The sequence below is a fragment of the Acartia tonsa genome, chromosome 3 (assembly GCF_053477335.1).
Source record: "Acartia tonsa isolate MP-2025a chromosome 3, ASM5347733v1, whole genome shotgun sequence".
NCBI lineage: Eukaryota > Metazoa > Arthropoda > Copepoda > Calanoida > Acartiidae > Acartia > Acartia tonsa.
In genome coordinates, this window is record NC_137262.1 from 12,380,580 (window position 1) to 12,405,789 (window position 25,210).

General features: G+C 32.5%; 2 protein-coding genes across 2 annotated transcripts in view; both read right to left on the minus strand.

Annotated features, from left to right (window-relative positions):
• LOC145313959 (RNA-binding protein 25) overlaps positions 1–25,210 on the minus strand; it is a 307,513-nt gene that overhangs the window by 230,009 nt on the left and 52,294 nt on the right. The window lies entirely within an intron of this gene.
• Positions 1–25,210, minus strand: part of LOC145314004 (NFX1-type zinc finger-containing protein 1) — a 55,165-nt gene that overhangs the window by 23,113 nt on the left and 6,842 nt on the right. The window contains exons 15-16 of the mRNA XM_080153729.1: positions 13,482–13,511; positions 8,094–8,158 (exon numbers count right to left, since the gene is read on the minus strand). Coding sequence (XP_080009855.1) covers positions 8,094–8,158; positions 13,482–13,511 — 95 coding nt within the window. The remainder of the gene's footprint in view (positions 1–8,093; positions 8,159–13,481; positions 13,512–25,210) is intronic.

The following is a 25,210-nucleotide window of genomic DNA, read 5'->3' on the forward strand; positions in this document are numbered from 1 at the left end:
ATATTTTAGGTAGGCTATGAATAATATGGTTAACAAGATATTTGGGCTAATTTGACACCACGGAACGGTGTGCCTGTCAATCAAGCAGAAAATACACAAAATTTATAGGAACTATGTGTGTGTGTATGACATTTATATGTAAAGTTTTTATTCCAAGCGAAGCTACTCTATAATTTCTCATTTACTTCTTAAACACAGTTACCTATTCTGTCCACTGTATAAATACACTATAAAGTAAGGATTGGATACAGGATAGCAGAAAATGATCAACACACCAAAATTATAAAATGTTATCCTTTTTTTCCCCTCATGTTTCCCTCTTTGTCATATTATTGGACGTAATCATCCTTAATTTTCTACTCAGAGTATAATAAATAAGCTGCAGACAGACCTAATTGTGCTTCACTCATTGCTAGCAGCTGCAATGAGAAAATTTAGTGACAAATGAAAAATTGAAAAGAGTTGATTTAAAAGTAACTATTATTCATGATTGGCCTAAAAATTAGGGGAATGTTTTTCTTTCTTGAGATGCCATATTCCTGTCCCGGAGTGTGTATGTGTATGTGTGTACTAGGCGGGCGTGACGATCCTATCTTAAGCTTTGGGAGTGTTTACTCAATCTGATAATTGAAATAAGAATTTTTAAATTCAAATTTTTACCTTAATGATTAATAATTGATTATATGATATCAAATTAACCTTTCTGAAGTTAACATAACATAAAGTCCAATGGGATTCTGATTTTCAGGAAAACCTCGTTATGGTTCCATAAATATTTATGGTTTTCGCTGAGATTTAAACTTAACACTCAAGAGCTAAATTATGACAAAAATTTGAAAAAAAAATGAATCTGGGTTGACGATGAAGAGCCTATCGAGATGGATAGACAAAACGTTTTTTAGACTTGTAAAATTAAGCTGTAAAGTAAGAACATCAAAAAAAGGATAAAAATGAGGATGGGGGGCTAGGAAGGTTTAGAAGATGCATAAAAAGACAGCGGGTGTGGCTAATAATACAACAAGCATTTATACTACGTTATATGAATATTACGTGGGTGAAATATTGGTTGCTTTTTATACAAGATTTGAAAAGGCACTGGTTGAGTTTCAGGTTTAACAAGAATGACAACATCCATAAAAGTGACGCTCTGAAATAATAGGCTAACAAACATTAACACTTGTCTAGTGTAAGAACTAAAAAAGCAAAATATAAATTTATGTGTCTTAACAAAATTGTAACTAAATTTGCTGCAAACTGCTAAAATACAGGAAACTGTTTAAGGGCATACTTACATTTTTAGACTTGATTATAGAGATGCATTGCTTATAAAATTGTACTTTGTTGTATTAGAAATCAGTATTCCAAAAACCAGATAAATAAGATATTTATATAACATAAAAAGTTGTTGTAGAAAGGGTGAAAAACCACCACATTTCAAATGGACTTTATGGTAAAGATTATAGAATTGCCACGCTTCCAAAAACGTACCTAACTATAATAGGAATCAGCATGCAAAGTTTGAATTCGATAGAATAATTCTAACATGTCTAAAATAACGAAATTAGCAAACCGTTCCGGAAGAACTGACAGATCCAAATTATAGAAAAGCTTCGTTTTGTAAAATATTAATAACAAATCTTTTAAAAATGACAAAACCCCCAAAATTCATGTTTTTTTGGTTAAAACTGTTGGTCGTGCATCTGCCAGCCATATGTAGGGATAGAACGCGTGCCTAGGCTTCCTTGTTTGCTCGCATTTTTAGCAAAGAAAATATCCTTTTTTTAAAGCCGCACAAAATTTGGTTAGATGTGCATAAAAGATAAAATACTTGACAAATACCCGAGAGGTTTCCTAATTTGGACAGCTTACAATATTAATATTCACTACGCTAGACATTGGGAACAATGGATCTTTACTTAATACTTACTAGTGATTTAATTATTTATAAGTTTATCTATTAAAACTATTTTGAAGACACAAGGACGTGTAATGTACTCAATACAAATAAACATTTATATTAACAGGAAGATAATTTAATGATACATATTTAAAAATACTTTGCCTATGGCTTATAAAATGAAAATAAATCAAACAATCACGAGGCATATAAGAGACTTTCCTGAAGGTAACCTCAGATATTTCCGATTGGAGTCTCTTAAAATACTTTATATTTGGATATTGTTTAAACGAGGAAATTTATCAATATTATGCCTGTTAAACATTAAACAATAGCATAATGGTGAGCCTCAGACCCTTCAGCATAAGTGCAATACAGACCAGTCACAAAACCAACCAATGAACAAACTGACACACAATAAATTAATGTACCTTTGATGCGAAGAAAAAAAAGACAAAAGGAAAGTTTATAACATCTAAAAATTATCTGACAAATGTATTCATCAAGCATACAAAAAAAAAACTTTCCCATGGTGCAAGATAAACACTGATTGCTAAATATCCATAGAAAAAAAACAAATAGAATGTATATTCAATAAAAGTTTTAAGCAAACAAATTTTTTAGTAGAATGTCCGTGCATCTATTTTAAACATGTTGATTTTTATCATTTTCAACAACAAATTTTTATGTGATGTAATAATCCGATTGATCTGATTTTTTGAATTCTGATTCATATGACAACAGAGTTCAATGTTATAAGCAAAGCATCTCTATAATGAAGTCTAAAAGTATGTCCTTTTACATTATCCTGTATTTAGGCTTTGTGTCGACATGTATACATTTATATTCTGATTATTCAGTTCTGTTAATGTGTTAATGTTCGTTTGTCCTACCATTTCAGAGCTTCGCATTTATGGATGATGTCATTCTTGTTTTATTTGCACTTCGCCTTTTTAAATGGGAAAATTAAGAACAAATAAACTGACAATTTTCGAAGCTTATTGCATGCTACATTGAATAAACACTATTGAAATTGCAATCAGATAAGTATGATCATCTCTAAGTATGTATGTAACAGTTGACAGAAACCAATCGGCAAATCTTTTTATCCTTTTTTAATGGCTGTTAAGAAGCTTAATTGACAAATACTTATATATTCATTTAAAGAATGCAAATAAAATGCAAAATTTGATTAAAAGCAAAGCTTTTCAACTTTATTCCGTCTCTGATAAGGTATAATTTTGAAACATAGCAATTTTGTGATTTTTAACAGAAACTCAGTGTGTCCATTTCTAACTTGTTTTTTTTTTAATTTATGTTCAATTACCCTATTGTCTTGATGTGTTGAATGATTCCTAGAATGGTTAGAAATAATATCAAGCAAAGCAACACTATAATTAAGTCTAAAATTTCAAGAAACTATTTATCAAAATTTATATTTTTTTGTGAACGATGGATTGTACGGTTTTCTAAATAATACTCAGATTCTTAACTTTATTAATGTTCTTAAGTCCGACCGTCTTGTTTTTAATACTCTGCTTTCATATTTGTTCTAATCCTTGTTTATTAAACGTTTAAAGATTATAAAAATGTGTTGACGATTGTGAATATTGATACTAAATTGAACATAATACAATGCTTGCATTAATATTATTCAAGGACTAGATAATTGCAATCTAGAAATTCTATGTTCTTCAATTTTCTTATAAATGAACTATTTTAAAAATTTCGTAATCCTTAAAAGTGAGAAGCCAAAAATAATAGGCGAAATATTCCTGAGGGGGTGTATATTAACTAGATTTTCTCGTATTCATTCGAATCTGGTGGATAGGAACCGGTTCTCATTCATACGAAAAAACTATGTCTAGCATCGTATTTTATCCAGCTTTCTACGAATATAGAAATATACAATCATAAGATTAAAACCAGTTTTTTTAGCCGGTGCCTTCGGCACCTCGGGGCTAAAAAAACTAGTTTTAATCTCATAATTGTACTTTATCCGCGGAAAGCGGTTTATAATACGATGAAAGAAATAACTATTATAATACTAGGATCGATAATCTTATGCACCCCTCAAATTATGATAAACAAAATTATCCCTTATGTATATTAAATGTTCTCTCCCTCCTTGATATTATGTATTTAAGTTCCTAAAAATGTAATTTTTCACATCAACACCTTCGATCATGTCAAACAGGATTAGGCTTAAAGTTTTTATGTAAATATGGCTATATGTAAATAAATAAAACACATATTTCAATTCAATAAATGAACTTTAACTAGAACAAAAATATGAGAAATGGTTGATCTTTTAAATAATAATTAAGTTCGATTTTGTGATGATTCCTATGTATAAAAAAATAATTTCTAGAATATAATCACGAGAATGTTTCTTATGGATGTTGTCATCCTTGTGAAAGAATATTTTACTTATTCCACCCCTGAAACTAAATGCTGAAAAAAAAAGAAACTAAGCGTGAGTGTTTAGAAATAGCAGGGATACGGGGATAGACGAAACAAAAATAAATATTCATCTAATATTTTCGCACTAAAACAGGAGCATCATTTTAATAAAGTAACAGGATCTGTCTGTGATCTTCTTTACAATGGAGCTTCTCATATGTCCTGGGAAAGTTTAATTCTACTTGATGTGGGGGGGGGGGGGGAGGGTAGTATTACCACCCTTCCAAGAGAAATCGCCTATATTAACTCCCCATCCACTTTCTTTTGAAAGAGAGGGGTGGGTCGACTTCCCCTTAACCTAAAGTGCCCCTTGAGACCTCTAGGGGGGGCGTAGCTGCTAGTGTGTTCCAAATACTCATTCCTGAATGCCTGACAACTACATACCACAGCTCTGACCTCTAATATTTTTATTTCAGGAAATGTATATGGACAAATTTTTCTAACCCTTAAATGGTTATTTTTTAAAGTCTAAAACGCACAATTCATGTATACACTATGCAATAGGCCTGTTCAGATTTTTTGTTTTTCTGGTAGCCTAGTTTTAAGTGTACAAAATGATCTAAATTATAATATGGATTGTATAACAATAAGTTTAATGAATAAGGTTTTGTAAAGTGCTTTATTAGTGGAAAGTAGATGCATTCAAACACCAGCTAAGAACAGGCATTGCATCGTTCTCAAATGCAAGTTTTAAAATCCAACAGACAAACGAACATTAGGTAACAAACGTGGCAATATCATATTAAAGAAACGAAATATTATCTTTTTAAAAAAACTAAGAATAAGTATGCCGCTAAATAAAATGCTTTAATATTTACGTAACTCACTTTTAGACTGAATTATAAAAACGCTTCGCCTAAAGTGTTTTTCCTAAGCGTCCATCACCATTCTTTCTTTCTAGATTGAAAATAACTGATATAGAAATCTTGATTCTGATAAATAAGCTATCAGAAATTTTGGACAAGTCTACTAAAAACACACACATGAGCTATTGGAATCTATTTCCATTTTTCTCCTTCTATATTTGGCTTGTGATATTTCAGGATGAATTTGGGAAAGGACATTTCAAAAGAATTTTACTTATTTTTATCATAAAATTATAAATATGATAACCAAAATCTCACAGATGGACTTTTAACTCATGATTAGCTGAGTGATTAGGATGCTTGCTAACTGTTCTAGTTCAAGTCTGGATTAACTTTCAATAAATATTTGATGATTGGTATTTCCCAACAAATATTCATTGAATCTAGAAGTTATCTATCTACCATGAAAAAAATCCTTGTTGGCGTAATGTTAACGTTGGCTAAAAAATAAGAAAATTCTCGGGCTCGGCAGCCGCGTCTCAGCTGCACATAAGCCTCAAATTTAAACCTACTTGTGTGCAAAAAAATAATTTTTAAAGGATTGATTCTCTATTTAGAAAATTCTATTAAAATACAATAAAAAAGCAGCTAAGTTATACCAAATCTATATTGTGACTAACAGTCACACAAACAGACTAAATTTTGAAGACCATTGCAGGGCGACCACCGCCTTTTTGATATTAATATTGAAAATAACGTACTACAAAAAAATAACAATGAACACAATAACGTACATTTTTTGAAAAAATAACGTACAATAACGTACCATAAACCACATATACATATATCTATAATACAAAGTAGAACAATGTCTTTCCGTCTGTCTGAAGCTGATAAACGATGAACTGATTGGGATCTACTCTTCAGGGAATTGATATCCTATTATATAAAGTAGTAAGCTTTTTTGTTTGTAGGAAAGGATCTCGCTTCTTATAGGTCCTAGATAGCTTTAGGCTATTACATTTTTATAGAGTCCGGGTTTTAGGCTATTTCTATGCCCTCCAAATTCCTTTCAATATAGAGCCTCTAGATGCTAGGGGAGGAGTCGCTAGTCTATAATACAAAGTAAAGCAATATCTGTCTGTCTGTTTGTTTGTAATGAAGGATATCGCTAACCGCTAAACCTATCGGGTTCTCCTTAACAGGGGAAGGAAGGTTTATAACTATTTTGGGGGAGGGTACCACGACCCTCCCAAGAGAAATCGCCCCTAGAAAAAATTACCCCCCTCAAGAGCTCAATTTGTGAGGGGGTGGGGGAGGGTAAAAAGGCAGAAATTTTTCTACCCCTCTCGAATCTGTTTTGGGTGTTAACTACCTATCCCCCTTTATTACCTCCCCTAAGAAAATTTACCCCAATTTAATCATGTAAATAGTACCACCTAATGATGAGGTTTTTATTCATTTATCTAAGTACGATTAATTATTCCAGCAGCTTCGCCTCTAGCCTCTAGTGGCGTCACCCAAAGAGGTATTGTAAAGTCCCCCTCTTACAGGTATAGAATTGTTCGTTCGTAATTTGTAAAAAATAGAAAAAAATGAGTGAGTTTTTTAAAGGAAGTTTCTCCACCTCACTTACTTGTTATATTTTACAAAAAAAAAATTTAAGGGGGAATTTTTTTCAGTGGGGTTGGGGTTGTCCCAACCCCCAAATAAATAGCCTAAAACCACAACAGGACCAGTAGGTATATTACCTGAGGAGTAGAACCCAATCGGTTTAGCGGTTACCGAGATCTTAAGATTAAGACAGACAGATAGACAGACAGACATTGTTCTACTTTGTACTATAGAAAGTAGTATCTCATTCCTATAAGTACACGAAAACATAAGTATCAATTAAAAATGTGATACTCCTTTAAAGTGTAACTTCTCATATGTTATGGTAAGGTTTGTAATTACAATTAGTTTAGAGGAATTTTTTTTTTATATTTAGTGAAATACTTGATTGAGTTGAGTTTTTTTATTTTCCAGAAGCTTCACAATGACGTCATAGATCCCGGTATAAATTGGTAAAATAGCGCGCGAAGCGCGCAGAAATTTTTAAAAAATAGTTTTTATGAAATACAATAACATTAATAATTATTAATACTAATCATACATTACAGAAAAACGTACAATAACGTATACTGAAATGTTCATATTGTACATAAAAATCAATAACGAACAAAAACGTACCAAAATACCTTAAAATGGTGTTCAATATGAACATATTGAACATAACGTACATGGTGGTCACCCTGCCATTGTTTTAAAGGTCTTTAGGGCAATAAAAACGACTATAAATAAACAAAATTTCTGCTGCTCTACGTATAAACAAATATTATGTATAATGTATATCAAATTCCTGTTAGGTGAAGCAAGAAATCCGATAGACGAAGATCCTCCACGAACTAAATTTAAATCTATTTTATACATATTCATAATGCTGGAAAAGTAAAGCCTAACATTTGCTAAGCCTTTTGGTACTTTATGCGTGTAACTAGCGGCTGCTCACTAGCTCTCTGTTGGACGGGGAACATAGCCTAAACCCATCCTAAGACATGAATTTAAAGAAAATAATAGCCTAAAACTAAGCAAAGATAAGTGAAGCTTACCTAAAACGGACAACACAATCGATGAAATGATTAGCGAGATATTAATGGACAATAAAAAATCCCTACTACTTATATCAACATGATGATTTGTAGCTCTCTCTACAAGAGCAAAATACACTTTTCATATAACTCAGTCCAGTTTTTTAAACATCTTGTAAATATCAGTGAAATATTATTAAAAACATTTTAACTTGTATACAAATACGAGGACAAAAAACAATAAGGTAGAGAATTTGACTTAATATGCCAATAATTATAAAGATTGAAAAGTCTTACCTAATGAAAGAATAACAATTCTGTTCTCGTAACCTTGATAGTTGTCCACTGTTTCTAAAACCACACCTGGCCACATTTGTCACAGGAATCATTACAATGAAACAGTTATAGGGTAGCTGCACTACTAATAAGGGTAACAACAACCACAAAAGTGAAGTTTACAAAATTAAACCTTCAGACAAATGAAGGGAAGTAATGCATATTATTCAACACATAAAAATACATTAAAATTATCCAAGGACCTATGTGAAGCTTCCTTAATATGTAGAACTCTATTGGTTCACTTGCTGACAGACAAAAAACTTACTACTTAATAATAAAATAGCGACTGCGTCCCCAGCAACTAGGAGCTTTGTATTGGTTGAAGTATGGGAGGTCAGAAAAATAGCCAAATAGTCAAAAGACTTAAATCACAAAAAAACTAGCCTAAAACCATCCCGGGACCTGTGTAAAATTGAGAACTTAATCGGTTCAGTAGTTATTGAAATCTTAACCTTCAGACAAAACAACCTACTTTATATAATAGGATGTAAGAGATATCATTAAAATCAAAGTATAATACGATACATTTTTATGCTGCTATTAAAATCTAAAACACCCCATTCAAACCGAAATAAAAGTATCCATTATGTGATAAAACATCAATATAATGAACCTTATTTGTTTCAAATTACCCATCATCACAAGCTTTAGACTTGATTTAATTTGTGATTATCTGATGAAAACTGTTGTAATTTATTGATTAAATCTGATGGTACTCGAAACTGTTATGTGAAGAATATCAATCAATAAGTCAATATTATTTAAGCTGTAGCTTCTATCATTGAATATTTATGAGGATTGTCGTCATGATAAATTGAATTTTATGTTGTAGGTGCACATACTTAACGTGGCTGCCAAAACACAAAAAAATACAATTATTTGCCAAAGTGAAGCTTCTCTGTAAATTTAATCTGTCTGTTTGTTCTACGCAGGAATTTAAATATGTAGTTTCAATTCAAACAAGGCAAAGAAAGTTTTTCTAATGCAAAATTTTTGATGAAATATGAACAGTTATTTGTTGCACAGTAACACAGAAAAAGCTTGACACAAATCTAGTAACTGTCAACATGTCAGTCTTTGAGTCATGGAATGAGTGAACCTCAAATTTAAATTTTAATTGGGTGATTTCTTACAAGAAGGTTGAGTTAGCATCGCCCGACATAGTTAAATGCCTTACCTGGACCTACACGAAGCTTCCCTGTTAAAAAGAATAATAAAAGTTCAGCGGGTAGAAAGATCTTTTGGTATAGATAGACGGACAAACATCCCATTATTTATTAATGTACATAGTGCATGCCTTTCTCTTTTTTTATCCTTTTCTATTATAAGATTAGTACAAGACTTCAATTTTTCCGTCTTCCATGTTTTGTAATCATAAATTCAATATCAAGGGACACACAATTTTGTGAGAAAACTTGATGTTGAACATGGCGACCATGTGCAGGATGGGATGCATATTTGTTTGAATATTAGCGTCCCAAAGATTTAGCATTTGCATAACTATTTCACAATGAGACAAACAATTCATTTTTAAAGTTTTATAACTCCTTTTTTTAGTAGCGAAGCTACTCTATAATTCGAAATGTCCGTCCGTCTGTCTGTCTGAGACAAATAGGGGGAAACGTGATTTTCTCGGCTCCTATAAAAGATAGACAGCTGAAATTTTTAGTGAAGATTCTTATAACATATGCCCATCTAATCTATACATTGTTTTGTCCATACATCTTTTATTTGGGGTGCTAGATCGATTCCACATTTTGATGTTTTTCTGATTTTCTCAACTCCTTTTTAAGTTAATGGGCTGAAATTTTCAGGGATTGCTTAAATTTACACTTTACATATTTTTCTCAACTCCTTTTTAAGTTAATGGGCTGAAATTTTCAGGGATTGCTTAAATTTACATTTTACATATTTTCCTTAAGTTTTATTACGATTTTTATATTAATAGGGGTGCTAGATCGATTCCTAGATTTTTAGGTTTTCTATTGTTTTCTCAATTCCTATTCAGGATTTGCGGCTGAAATTATCAGGGATTGAATATGCTCATATTCTACATATTTTCATCAAGTTTCATTAACATTTGTTTATAAATTGTGATGCTAGATCGATTCCTAGATTTTTAATTTTTCGTGATTTAAAGGTTGCGTGATTTTGAAGTTTTCGTCATTTTCCTATTTCATCAAATATATAGGATGACACTGGTATATTGTAAATATATTCATAATATACATTCATAGTTTCTGAGCTTCGCTACTTATGGATGCTGTCATCCTTGTTTTTTTTTATCAAAAATGATAAGAAATAAAACAGAAATTCTCTAATATTTTATTGGGAGTATCTGATTGGGAAGCTTTTTAATTTTTTACCACTCTTCCTTGCAGCATCCCATTAGGCTAGAGGCGCTACTGCTATTTTTAAAAATGGTGGTTCTATAAAAAATCTACAACTTTCCATTATTAACTCAAGTTTACTTACATCATTAGAACTAAATTAATTTCTCGTATACATTCAGAACCGGTGGATTATAACCGGTTCTCATCAATATGGGGCTAAAAAACGGGTTTTAATCTTATAATTGTACATTTTATATCCGCGGAAAGCTGTTTATAATACGATGTGAGAAAATACTATTCTAACACTTAGTTTTCATTGTAGTGTGACTTGAAAATGATTGTTGCAATTTTAAAACAAGTCAAATAATAATTAGACTCTAAATTGACTAGGTAAATGACATCTAGAAAACACAAAAGAATAATCAAAATAATGTGAAAATATCCATTTAAATTTTTGTCCATCTTGTATGCTCCTGTGTGAGGGTGGTAGGAAATGGGTCGGCTATAAAGTATATAATGTGTGTATGTGTGCTTCTGCCGCACTGAACAATATTTCAATAGGGTTATGCCAATATCAAGAATGACATCATCTAAAGTGTCCAAACTTCTTCTATCCTTTGAATTTAGCCTTCAAATAAAATTCGATTTTGCCTCAAGCTTTCTGTTAACAAAATAAATTTCTTAAAACTTCTTTTTGTTTATATCCATTAATGAACTAAATAAGGTCTCAACTAAAATTAATTTTTCACTTGAAAAAAAGGGGAGGGGTCGGAAGTGACAGGTCTTGAAACCGAAACTAAAAGTCAAAGGAACTCAACTAAATAAAGAGTTACAGCTCTGAGATTTGACATGGCAGTTTCTCGCCAATTTTTTTTTTGCTTTTTTCGCCAAATTAGACAGTTCTAAATCATCTGAAATAAACTTTTTTTTCTTAAAAAATTTCCCTTATATTTTGTTTGCATGTGTAAAATCTTACAAGTGTCAAGTGAAAATATAAGGAAATTTTTTTATGGAAAAAAAAGTTTATCTCAGATGATTGAAAATTGCCAATATGTCGAAAAACTACGGTTTTAAGCGGGAGCGTCGGTTCCGCCGCCGTTTCTATACAGTTCCATATTGTACCACTTAAAAGCAACTGCCATCTAAATCTCAGTGCTGTAACTCTTTGTTTAGTTGAGTTCCTTTGATTTTTAGTTTTCGTTTAAAAAAGTGTCACTTCCGCCCCTCCCTTTAAGATAATGATATTTGTTCAGATGCCATATCCCTCCTTACAAGGACGTCCAGGCCTTATATTTCAGGGGTTTAATATAAGGAGTAACAACCCTTTGGACATCCATGCCTCCTGATTGTTATATTAGTATTTGAAAGCTTCTTTTAATAAAATGCTGAGTTTTTAAAAATCAAAGAAAACTGTTTATGAAATAAATTGATAAGTTTAGAAATAATATTAGAAACTGAAGTTGCAGTTACAGAAACAATAGATCATCCATTTACATCATATTTTTTGTGTGTCTTATATCCATCAATTTGTGAAAAAATGCATTTTAACTACTTAAAGCTGAACATAAACGAAGTTTGAGCAACCCTAATTGTCAGGAAATTGTGCGTGTATTGTTGAATGTAATTTCATGAGGATGCACCCTTCATTCAAAAAACACATTTTCCAGAGTTGGGAGCCACTAGCAGCACTGGCTGGCTGTGCCTGCCTCCATGCCTAACTGGTTGACGGACTGACTGGCAAACAGTTAACCCCCATTTCAAATTGTGAGTGTATGAAATTTGGCTGGATACAATAGTATTGCGGTGTTGTATGACTTGGTGTAGGCTAATACATAAACTTAAATGTATAAAGGTTGACAAAATAAAAAAGTGTTAAAATTTTAAAATACTTAATCCTTTAATTTAGGATTATAATTGGGCTAAATAATATATGTCGGTCTGTCCTACAGATACTGAAATGCAATATAATAATTTAAGCATGATTTGATATTATAAACACAACAGATCTATAGTATAGATGTATAATGTATATACAGACAACTACCTCCCTTCTTTTTTCAAAGACCTCTTTCGCCTGCTTCAAAATTATTTTCTGCTACTTGGCTGTCTTAATATAAGCGACACCATTGGTTACCATTGGTTGATTTTCAATTAGCCAATAAGAAGGTTGCACAAGACGGTTGCGATAGGGAGATACAGTTATTTACCCTTTCTCCCTCTAGTGTTAATATAAACACCTAGAGGGTTGTAGAGAACTTTAATATTCAATTATAAAACAAAATAAATCTAAATCTAAATAAATTCATTAGTCATCCTAAAGTTTTGTGATTAAAAACTAAGTTTCTTCTGTAGATTGAAAATATTAATAGTACCACCTTTACCCATAATCTTGATTAAAAACTGAGCATAATACATTTTATGTAGAAAGATTGTTAAGTTGTATGGAGCGAAACTAATGTGTAAAGAAAAGAGTAGAATATTAAAATTTGAAGGCTTGGCAACCTTTCAAAATTTGCTCCATATGATAATTTTTATTTGCTCAATAATCTTTAGTAGCTCAGCTACTCAAAGTTAGCTTTATATCCTATTATATAAAGTACAAAGCTTTTTTTGTCTATAGCGAAGGATCTCGCTAACCACTGAACCGATATGGTTCTCCTGTAGAGGGAAGCTTTGTATAGGCCCTGAGATGGTTTTAGGCTATTTTTTATTTTTACAACTAAGTCTTTGTATGGTTTTAAGCTATTTTTCTGCCCTTTCATCCAATCAAATTTAGAGCCCTTAGATGCTAGGGGCGCAGCCGCTAGTGTATAAACAAACATGTCTTGTCTGATTTGCAAATAGACATACAGGGATAAGGGATGACAAAAATGTAGAGAAGATATATTTTCACTGTGAACCTACTTGTTTTGATTTTTACAACCTTAAAATTGTGGAAACAACTAACCATAGTACAACTAAAATATTACAAAGATATGTCAATGGATTATATTTTATTTTTGATGATTCCTTTCCTGGGTGTACATCTAATGACTTCAGTAACCTAAAATAAAATTACAAATCTTCTTATTAGGTTTCAAATTATCAATATATACCAAAAAAAATTCGTAAGATCATAAACTTCTAAGAAACATGAACTCAGTTCCAACATTTCTTTTACATTTTTGATTTTTTTCTGTCCAAAGTACATAAAACCCATCTATTTGTGTGATTGATTCAACCAAAACAATTAACCTTTGGGTGATTGTGGTCTAATATGCTTGATAATGTTTATTTATCAATAGTAAAATAGCATTAATAGCAATAAGATCATTAGGTACTAAATAATACCTAAACAAAAATGGTTAGAATTTCCCTCGCCAAAGAGCATCAACTTACTATCAGGGAGGTAGGGGACATGGGACTGTAAATTACTATTGTATCTAAATCCATATAACCACGTTGTTATCTTATACGTTGGCTCAAAACCTTTTTTTACTTTAATCGAATTTTTATTAAAGAAAGTATTTTTATAATCATTGCTGAGGATGTACATCAATTTACCGTTCATTGTCTATGAGTTGAATAGACCAAATGAGAAAATATGATTTACTCTACTACTTTTTCTTGTGAAGAATCCCCAGTCAATTGTATATACTCCATAACTAATTTAGTACTAAACATTAGTTTGTTTGAAAATGTAAATATTCATACTGTTTTTTGTCATTTGTTTCTTTTGCACCTTGTCAACCTTGTTTATGTACAAGCAATGAACAATATTGTTTGATTGTAGTATTAAATATTGTGAATAGAGAAAATATGGTAAAGTACAATACCATTCATATGCAGTGACATATGAATGAATAAAAGCAAACATACATTTATACAATGGTTTTAGAATTTACGTGGATATTATGACAGGAGAAAAATTGTTGCTAACATGGACATCACTAATTTGTCAGTTCCTTTATCCAGTAGGACCGGAGGGGATGTGGGTAAAGTGGGTTAATGAGGGGGAAGGGGTGGTCATCTTTTTAGCCAGCTACACGTTTCACTTCTTAGAGTACATTAAATTCTGGTGTAAGATCCAAGTAATTATAAATCCAGTATTAAGAGATAGATGGTCTTTAGAATGACACTGTACACAACAGGGTCTTTCAAATGAAGTGATCATATAATTTTTATTAAAAATTATTTAAAATATGATTTCAATTTAATTCTGAGGATTACTTTACCTTAAATACTCATGAATTAAATGCTTTTTTTTTTGAAAAAAAAATTACAAGTGAGATGTATAATTCAGACAACTACCTCCCCCAAGTGGCAGAGACCCTTTTCATCTGCTTGCAAATTACTTTTTGTTCTGTTGTAGGGAATAGGCTGTGTTTATATTTCTGACGCTATTAGCTGATGTCGAAGACCCAATACAAAATCAGTGTCCCTGCCCTGAGAGGAGAGTTTCATATAGCTCATTCCCCCTCTATTCTTTTAATTTGAAATTTTGAAGGCTTAAGAGAGTGAAAGATTAGAAAAAATTTTCGTTGTAAGACCCTGTACAAATCCTTACAAACAAACCAAACCTAATAGACATCTATTACCCATTTTTTTCTTGTGAAAATTTGCACACATACGTTATTGTGCGAGGTCTGTGCAAACTTTAGCACAATGGCAGCCATCCCCTGGTATTAGGTTGCAAACTAATTTTTTCACGAGTCTCCACGGGGTTTTATTTTATATGTATTTGTTGATTTTATCTTTATTTTTATGCTGACGAATCTTTTAGCTATTTCCTGTCTTAAAAAAGACACTCCTGTATTTATAGTTTATGTCATTTACTTAGGAGCAGTGCTAACTTTTTAATTGGTCGGTTCAACTGTAGGTAATAGGCATGGTAAACAAGGATGACAACATTTGTGAGTAGTGTAGCAAAGAAATATAAAACCATTTTGTAAAATACCAAGAAAATTCATTTGATCCCCTCAAATCCCATTATTTTGAAATAGATTGAAAATAAGAAGGGCAATTTTTCTTGTGCTTGTGTTTCACTTTAGTTCAGGTTAGTTTATATTTGGTAAGGGTAGCCCTGCAGAGTAAAGTCACCCGAAGGGGTTTCTGTTCTTTCTTAGCACTTAAAAGGAAAGCACCAAAAGGTCGAAAAAAATTTCGATTCTAAAAATCACTCATAGAATCAAAAATATAAGTTTATACTAGGGTTGGGCCGGATATTTTTTTGGCCGGATACCGGATATCCGCCTTTTTTTAAATGCCGGATATCCGGTATCCGGCCGGATATCCGGCAAACGCCGGATATCCGGCAAATATCCGGTTATCCGGCCAAATTACCGGATAACCGGCCAAATCACTACATATTAAAGTATCAAAAAAAGGATATAGCCCCTTTCGTGGCAACGCACCTTTAAGGGGCGATTCGTTGTATTTTTAAAATTGCTTTTAATATGTTATTTTAGGTTAGGTTAGGTTATATTTGGTTAGGTGGTTGCCCCACGGGGTTAGGCAATTTGCCCCGCAAGGTTAGAGTCCCCCATGAGGGGCTAGAAATAGGAGGAAAGCTTCTGTGAAAATACGAATAATCGCTTCTTAAGGGGCGTTGCCACGAAAGAGACTATACCCGCAAAAAAAATTTCTTCATAAACTGGTGTTTTATATTATACTAGCCGCTGCGTCCCTAGTATCTAGGTATATTAGAAGGTACAAGAAAGTGCAGAAAAATAACTTAAAAATTTACAACAACTTTTTATAAAATTTAAACAGCCTAAAACCACCCTGGGACCTACATATAAGAAGCTTCACTCTTAAGGAGAACCATATCGGTTCAGCGGTTAGCGAGATCCTTCGCTACAGACAAAAAAAGCTTACTACTTTATATAATAGGATAAAATTAAGGTTAAAACTTAAAAATTAAGTACCTAACTATTAAATGATCTTTCTTCTTAGCAAATAAATCTAATTAACCCTAATGGTTGGAGGATGGGCGAGGAGGTGGCGTTGAATGCCTGCCCCCCCCCCCCTCTGTTTTTTTTCTATCCCATTTTCTGTGTATAAAAGGTAGAGGGCTATAACTGAGTGACTTTCGAAATATGGGTATGACACATAACTGAGAGTTGAAATTTTTTTAATACCTCCTTCCTGGCGGGCACAGGATGCCAGCAAATCTGGTAAGGTCATTCAGGTAAAAAGTAAAAATATTTTTTTACTTAAACAAAGCATTTCATGTTATCTAATACTAAAATATCCTATAGTCGTACATCCTCATATGTAATATAGGTGTTCAAGTCGATTTCAGGTTCCAGGTATAATCCTGCAAGTCCTGGACCTCTAGGTCTCCAGAAATCTTTAAACGGTTCCTGTGACCGCAAATTTTTACTTGTAGATTTCAAATTTTAAACTTAGGCTTTTTATATATCTTCATGACATATTACAATTTCATAAAATCTGTTGCCGTTTACCTGCCAACCGTCGGTTTGCGGCTGCTAAATACTGCTGCCACCGCCAAAATTTATGTTTTGAGATTTCTAATATAAAATTTACATAAAATTAAACATATTCAGAAAAAATTGTTCTTCTAGCTTCAATAATAAGAAAATTACAGCCATTTAAGATTTAAAAAACAGAGATTTTTGTTGTAAAATATAAAAGATTATATTGCCGGATATCCGGCCGGATAGTTTCAATATCCGGTATCCGGCCGGATATTAAAAATGGCCGGATATCCGGCCACACCGGATATCCGGCCCAACCCTAGTTTATACACTATGGGTTTAAGATAAAATAAAAAGGTTCAAAAAAGAAAAAAAATCTTTAACATGGAACTATTGTGTTAAAATTGATGTTGATGAGTTTCCCTTGAACAGACTTACTTTTACGCTTATCATATTTCACTATAAAGTTGGCTAGAAGAGAGGGCATTTATTGCTCTATAAATTAAACTTATCATATCAAAGGATAAAATTAGAATATATAATAACATATTAGTTAATATGAACTCTAAAATATTCAACTTTTTATTTAAACTTTAATTGATGCAAAAGAATACATACACTAGGTAATATGTAAGACAGATTAAAAAGCGTTTTGTCTGGGCATGATCTCAAAAACTCTGCTGTAACTAACAACTGATTAATTTGAAAAAATATTTGGTAATTTCAGCTGATTATTTCGTGATTTTTTTTTTTGGGGGGGGGGGGGAGCGCCTCTTTGTAAAGACGAGCTTTTTATCTGGCCCCCAAATATTATTTTTGATTTATTTGGCTTGTTGACTTTACCTTATTTCTGTAAAAAAAACTTGTTTATCAAAGGTTCTGCAATTTACAATTAAAGACATTTGGTAAAGTAAGGGTGAAACTAATACCTAGTTCGTTATAAAATACAACTAACAATAGTATGGGTTTAGTTGCCTTTATAACAGAAATTCAAAAATTTCAGATTGCTTCTCGCTTTCTATAAGAGGAATTCCATGAACATCTTTTCTTTTCATAAAGTAAAGTTTACAGCTATAATAACCTGATATAGAAGTAACAGGATGTCTGTGTGTAGCGAAGGATCTAATAGGTCCAGGGAAGGTTTATAACTATTTTGATGGAGGGTACCTACACCTTCCCAAAAGCCTATAGCAAAAAGTAAACCCCGTCAATTTTTTCTTCTTTTTTCTTTTAAAACTAAAATTGAAATTGTAGATTTCCCCTCTCCCTTAAAGTTACACAGAGGCCTCTAGGGGCGTAGCTGCTAGTTTTGTATAGAGAGAAAGGGGCAGCAGCATTATAACGAGCTTGGAGGAAAAAGATTTTATTAGTATGGAATTTGCATAAACAATTTAACAATTTGCATACCATTAACCTATTCAATAACCTATTCAAAATGCATCCTAAGTAACTGCTGTAACTACATTCGAGGCATTCAGCCGCCACTTTGTGTGTAAACCAGCGTGGCGGAGCCGTTTAATTTTGATGCGGCTCCGGCTCCGCGGAGCCGTATCTGGAAATACGGCTCCGGCTCCAGCTCCTACCTTAAAATTAATATATCAATTGTTGTTCATTATTGAATTTGATAAAATGAAATAAATAATATAAAATATTTTGCTTTTATTTGATCAAAGCTATATAAAAGTAGAAGGATGTGTGTCTAATTGTTAAGTAACAATAGTTTTTCAGTTTATTATATAGAAATAGACCGTAGATAGACTGTTAGTGTTAGACATACAAAATTACCCCATTATAATAGAGTAGCTGCGCAATTTTGATATGCAATATTACTTTTAAAAATCATTTTTACCTAATCTGGAGCCGGAGCCGTTTTTAACGAAAAATACGGCTCCACCAAAAATATTGCGGCTCCGCAACGCTGGTGTAAACTGCAGCAAACTGTCTAGTACGAAAAATCAACAGCTGAAGCTGTCAATGAATTCAACAATCCGCAGCTTTGCCACGCAAAAGTGAAGGTAAAATAATAAAAATTAAACCACAGCCGCCAGAGCTATCAGTACGTCACCAACCCGAAGCAGGGCTGTCAAAAATAATTGCGGCTACCCAACCCTCCTATATTCTACAATATGTGAGTGTGGGTGTATGTGTGTATTTACTAGTGTGTGTGTGTAATGCAATCAATAAACGCGGGAAATAATATATTTATTAACTACATGCATGTTTGATGCTGTAATTTCTTAATCACAATCAGAAGCAGGCTTGCACGTGGACTTTTCTCACATTTGTTTTTGTACTTTTAATACAATTTGTTACTTTTAAATAGGAAGAAAATTTTTAAATGAAAATAGCTAACTGACCATTCAATGAGTCACAAAATGAGAGAAATCTAAATTTTGATAGTCCTAGACACAATAAAATAGAACGAACATCGGGTAAGATAGGCAACTATTTATTACTGAGTATGAATGTCGGACCGATACTAATTGAGACCACTTTTTTATGCTCTTAGAATCTTGCAATGACAAATCCTAAAAGTTATTATAATTCTTTGAAAAAGGTATAACTAAATACTTTGTTTCAACCAAATTTTTAAATAGATTAGTTAAAAGTAGAATACAAGTTTAATATTTTTCATCTCCTCATTGTTTATTTTTTATTGAAATCTAAATTTAAATTAGGTATATTACATTTTAAAATTAAAATTTTGTTTATTAGAACTATCAAAAAAAATATAAAAATAAAATAGGTATATTAACTAATTTTTATGTTAAGAGGTTGAGTGATTTTAACAACAATATATTTTAGTATTAATAGTTACACAATAATTAAAAATACTACTAGATTTATTCCAAAGGAAAATATTATTAGATGTCCCAACTTCATATACCCTTTAAGAATATGTTTATTTATATTGTTTATTTGAGTGTTTGGAGAGGGGGGTGGGGGTGAGGTTATTTCATTCTGCCCTTAGCTAATACAGAGATATCTGGAATACCAAAATTTAATCTAATCTATTTTTCCGTTTGATTAACCTTAGATATCAAATGTAAAAATAGACTGACATACAACCATCTACTTTTGTATATAGAATACCATTAATATAAATTTTGACACAGTTATCTGAAAATAGGCAAGTGCATGTGCATTGTTTGGGAGTATTAGAATAATAGCTAGACTGATCATTTCTCGGTTTCTAGAAAAATAACTTTCCAAACTAAATTTATACAAAAACGATGTGACCCACTGAAACTAACTTTTTCGTCAACATGTTCTATTTGAAATACTCTAAAATTACTAATATAGATTTTAAAACAATTGTAAACACTCTAGTAAAACTCTTATTTGTATGAGTGATATGTAGTTAGAAGTTAGGTTTAATGAACATCATTAGTGAAAGTAAAGTGTAAACACTAAAGTATAGCTCTAATATGTATGTGTGATGTGTCGTGGGAGTTTGTAGTATTAGCACTCTAGTATAACTCTAATATGTATGTATGATGTGACGTGGGAGTTTGTAAACATCATTATTAAAATAATAGTATTACCACTCTAGTATAACTCTAATATGTATGTGTGATGTGTCGTAGGAGTTTGTAAACATCATAAATAAAAGAATAGTATTACCACTCTAGTTTACCTCTAATATGTATATGTGATGTGTCGTGGGAGTTTGTAAACATCATTAATAAAAGAATAGTATTACCACTCTAGTATAACTCTAATATGTATATGTGATGTGTCGTGGGAGTTTGTAAACATCATTAATAAAAGAATAGTATTACCACTCTAGTAAAACTCTAATATGTATGTGTGATGTGTCGTAGGAGTTTGTAAACATCATTAATAAAAGAATACTATTACCACTCTAGTATAACTCTAATATGTATGTGTGATGTGTCGTGGGAGTTTGTAAACATCATTAATAATAGGAACGACACCGAAGACCTCACATAAATAACAAAAGATTCTTACAAAGCTGCAAAAAAGCTCTTACCCGAAAAAAAAACTTCTAAAAGTTACAGTTTTGAGGACAAAAAAACGTTCTTTGAGACAGAATATTAGTCAAGACAACTTAACTTACAAACTAAGAAGTCAAGGGGAATGGATCAGGCCTAGCTATTCTAACAATCAATTCTACAACGAATCACGAAACCTTTGAAAGTAAAGTGGGGGTGTATCTTGTTTTTTTTTTCATGTAACTGAAAAGGGGTGGGTAAAAAGGGGAGGAAAAAGGGAAATTTTCCTTTAGAATTGTTTGTCAGAATCACATCACTATCATTTGTATCCTTTAAACAGTTTACTGTTCTCACTTTGTCTTGAATTGTTGTATGCTTGTAATGCTCTGCAACTTATGGATATAATTGTCCTTGTTGCTTTGTTTATAAATTTCTGCATTGTAAGAACATAATATAACAAAAGGTCTGAGTCTGTCTAGTACAGAGCAGGGTATCATAAATAACATCTGCGGAATCATAGGTATTGACAACTTCTTTCAAACAACAAAACAATTAAATTGAATATTATATAAGAATTTTGCTGTAAAAGGGATGTAAATAAATATAATTAAAGTAGGTAACTAGTTTGTAAAATAATAAGATATAGGGGCTTGATTTATACTTCTGTGCAATCAATCAATCAATGCATTTTTTAATACGACAAAACATTTGGATCTACTGCAGTTCATGGTAAAATATTGCTGGTAACGAATGCTTCCTGGTTCCTGGCAATATTACAAGATTCCTGGATCTAGCATAACAAGAAATATTTCTGGAGCTACCAATGTTAAACTCTCCTGGTTGCTGGCAATTTATGCATATTCCTGGCGACTGCCATGTTTGAAATATTGCTGTTAAAAAGCAATATTTCCCTTTTTAATTCCCATTTCCCTTTTATTGAACTTACCCCACAGTTTAAAGGTTGGACACCAAAAATTTCATATAAATGGGCACGATGTATACATGCACACCAATAATAATTGGAGAGATTGAAGGGAAAGGGGAGGGGGGAGTTAGTATAAATATTGCAGAATTCTGTTACTTATAAACAGTATGATTAGAAATTTACTATTGGTTGGTACACCAAGAAAATGGCCCGGACAAATGTACAATAATAAAAATATGCGAGGCTTTATAGAACATGTATGGCTTCCATTTATCATGAATGTTAAATATTCAGAATTTGGGTAGGCATATTATATAATTAGGCAGGAATTACGCAGAGTGAAGGGATGGGGCAGTATAAATATTAAGAAATCGTAAAACTGATCTTGAGTATGCTTAGTTTTGTAAGTGGGAGGTGTGTCCAAAATCCGTATATTAAACATTTTGGAGAGTTGAAGCAGTTAGGCTATATTAAAGTGATTTGATGTTTGTCTATGTTAAGTTTTAAACTTTTTTCCTGAGAAAGAAACTATCCTAAAACCAAAACTGAAACGCATGCCTGATATTTCATAAATATTTTAGATTTAAATCCTATACTTTATTATACTACTAGAGGCTACGCCCCTAGCATTAAGGGGCTCTATTTTAGATGGGTTAGGGATTGGTAGAAAATAGCCTAAAAACATACCAAGACTTTTTTTATAAAGATGAAATAGCTTAAAACCATCCTATGACCTATAAAAAGCATCACTGTAAAGGAGGGCCATATCTTTAACGTATTAAAATCATAAACCATTGTGACACATTAGTGAAGCTTGCCTAAAATGAAAAAGTCAATCGATTCAGTGGTTATTGAAAATTATTTGACAAACAAAAAAATATTACTCTAGACTCTGGTGTCTAGGTAAAAAAAACTTTCAAACTTTCCCCTAATGTTCATATAGCCTCAAAAGGGGAGGGGATGGAGTAAATGGAATTTAAAAACTAGCGCCATAGCTATCTGTACAGCTATGGGTCGTGAGCCTGTGAGGTCACTAGGCGCCATCAGGAATAGTAATGAAATTTTGGCGCGAATTTAATTTTATGTGTGTAAAGGTTTATTGATAGATTTGAAATCCGAAAAAGGGAAGGGTATAGAATAATTTTAAATATAAATCTCCCGCCATAAGCTAATTACTTATATTGGTGCAGGGTTTCACTCAAATAAATTTCCTACTAATAATAAAAGAGTGAAGCTTTTCTATAATCGTGGTCTGTACGTCATAACTCTTTTTTTTAATTTAGACATGTTAGAATTGTTCAATCATTTTCAAACTTTCGATGATAATTCTTGGAAAATTTCCTTGATTGAAAACGCGTAGAAACTATAAAACCGTTACCAAACAGTCCAAGAACGCCCTTAAACTGATAATAAACCTATATTAATTTACGTAATTTTCAACAAGTTTTTACCTACACAATTTTTTTCACATTGTTTTTTTAAAAATTAATAGGTTTTAATTCTACAGGTGTTCAATTTTGTTGGTTTTGCTGTTTAAATTCAGAGCCAATACGATTATAATTACAAATATATCTCCCCCCACTTTTTAATGTATTATGAAAAAAAATAAGCGCGCCTAAATTTTGGCGCGAAAGTTGATATTAAGATAGAAACAGTTATATTTAAAGGTAACGATTTCACTCTCCTAAATCCTTCCCCCACCTCTATTAGGAATGCACATAACATAATTGAAATTACTGTCCCTTATTAATTATTGCTGTTTACCCCCAAAGAAATTGTGAAAAAGGGTATGGGGTAAAAACTCCTGTAAGCCAGTAATCTTCTGCCATTGCTGGTAACTTGGAAAATTTGCAGATTGCCAGCTAACAGGAACCTAGGATTTAGGGGAATTTGCGTGCTGCTGGATCCAGGAATCTTGTAATATTGCCAGGAACCAGGAAGCATTCGTTACCAGCAATATTTTACCATGAACTGCAGTAGATCCAAACATTTTAATAAAAAGTTTAGGTACCTAATTAAAATGATATTTTGATTGTCAAATAAAGGGGGGGGGGTAAAATGTGGTGACTCGTGCCACGACATACCAGCAATTTTATTTTGGGTGCTACTCCCTTAGTTTTAGAGATAATTGGATAAAATCTTTTGGGCTGGGTCAGTAATTACCCCAACTAGAGGTATCTTTCAAAAAAAACGGCGGCGGGACCGCCGCTCCCGCCGCCCGCCGCCGTTTTCCGCCGCCACCAAAATTTTTTTTTTTTGCATTTCTCGCCGAATTAGGCAATTTGGAATCATTTGAGACCATGTTATTTTTTTCAAAAATTTTTCCCCTTACAAGCAGCCCTGCGGGGGGACTTCAAATTCTCGTATATCAAGGTATATCTTAAATTCAGTACTTCTCCTGTGATTTTGAAGATATTGAAACAAAATCTTTTTAGGTTGGTAAGTAAAAAATATTTGAATTAAGAAAACGGCGGCGGGACCGCCGCTCCCGCCGTCCGCCGCCGTTTTCCGCCGCCAACAAAAAAAATTTTTTTTTGCATTTCTCGCCGAATTAGGCAATTTGGAATCATTTGAGACCATGTTATTTTTTTCAAAAAATTTTCCCCTTACAAGCAACCCTGCGGGGGGGGACTTAGTCATTTTTTTCAAATTCTCGTATATCAAGGTATATCTTAAATACAGTACTTCTCCTGTGATTTTGAAGATATTGAAACAAAATCTTTTTAGGTTGGTAAGTAAAAAATATTTGAATTAAGAAAACGGCGGCGGGACCGCCGCTCCCGCCGTCCGCCGCCGTTTTCCGCCGCCAACAAAAAATTTTTTTTTTTGCATTTCTCGCCGAATTAGGCAATTTGGAATCATTTGAGACCATGTTATTTTTTTCAAAAATTTTTCCCCTTACAAGCAACCCTGCGGGGGGACTTCAAATTCTCGTATATCAAGGTATATCTTAAATTCAGTACTTCTCCTGTGCTTTTGAAGATATTGGAACAAAATCTTTTTTGATGGGTCAGTAATAAATATTTGAATAAAAAACGGCGGCGGTACCACCGCTCCCGCCGTTTTCCGCCGCCAAATTTTGTTTTTGCATTTCTCGCCGAATTAGGCAATTTGGAATCATTTGAGACTTAGTCATTTTTTTTCAAATTCTTCATCATATTATAAATATCTTAAATTCAAGGCTTTTCCTTTGCTTTTAAAGATATTGGAAGAAAATTTTTTTATGGATCAATAGAAAAATATAAACATAAAAAACGGCGACAGTAACGCCGCTCCCGCCGTTCACCGCCATTATCTGCCGCCGCCACAAAAAAATTTTAATCATTTGAACCAAGTTACTTTTTTAATATATTTTTTTCCCTTATAACTATCCCTACGGTTGGACTTACTCATTTTTCAAAACGGCGGCGGACGGCGGGAGCGGCGGTCCCGCCGCCGTTTT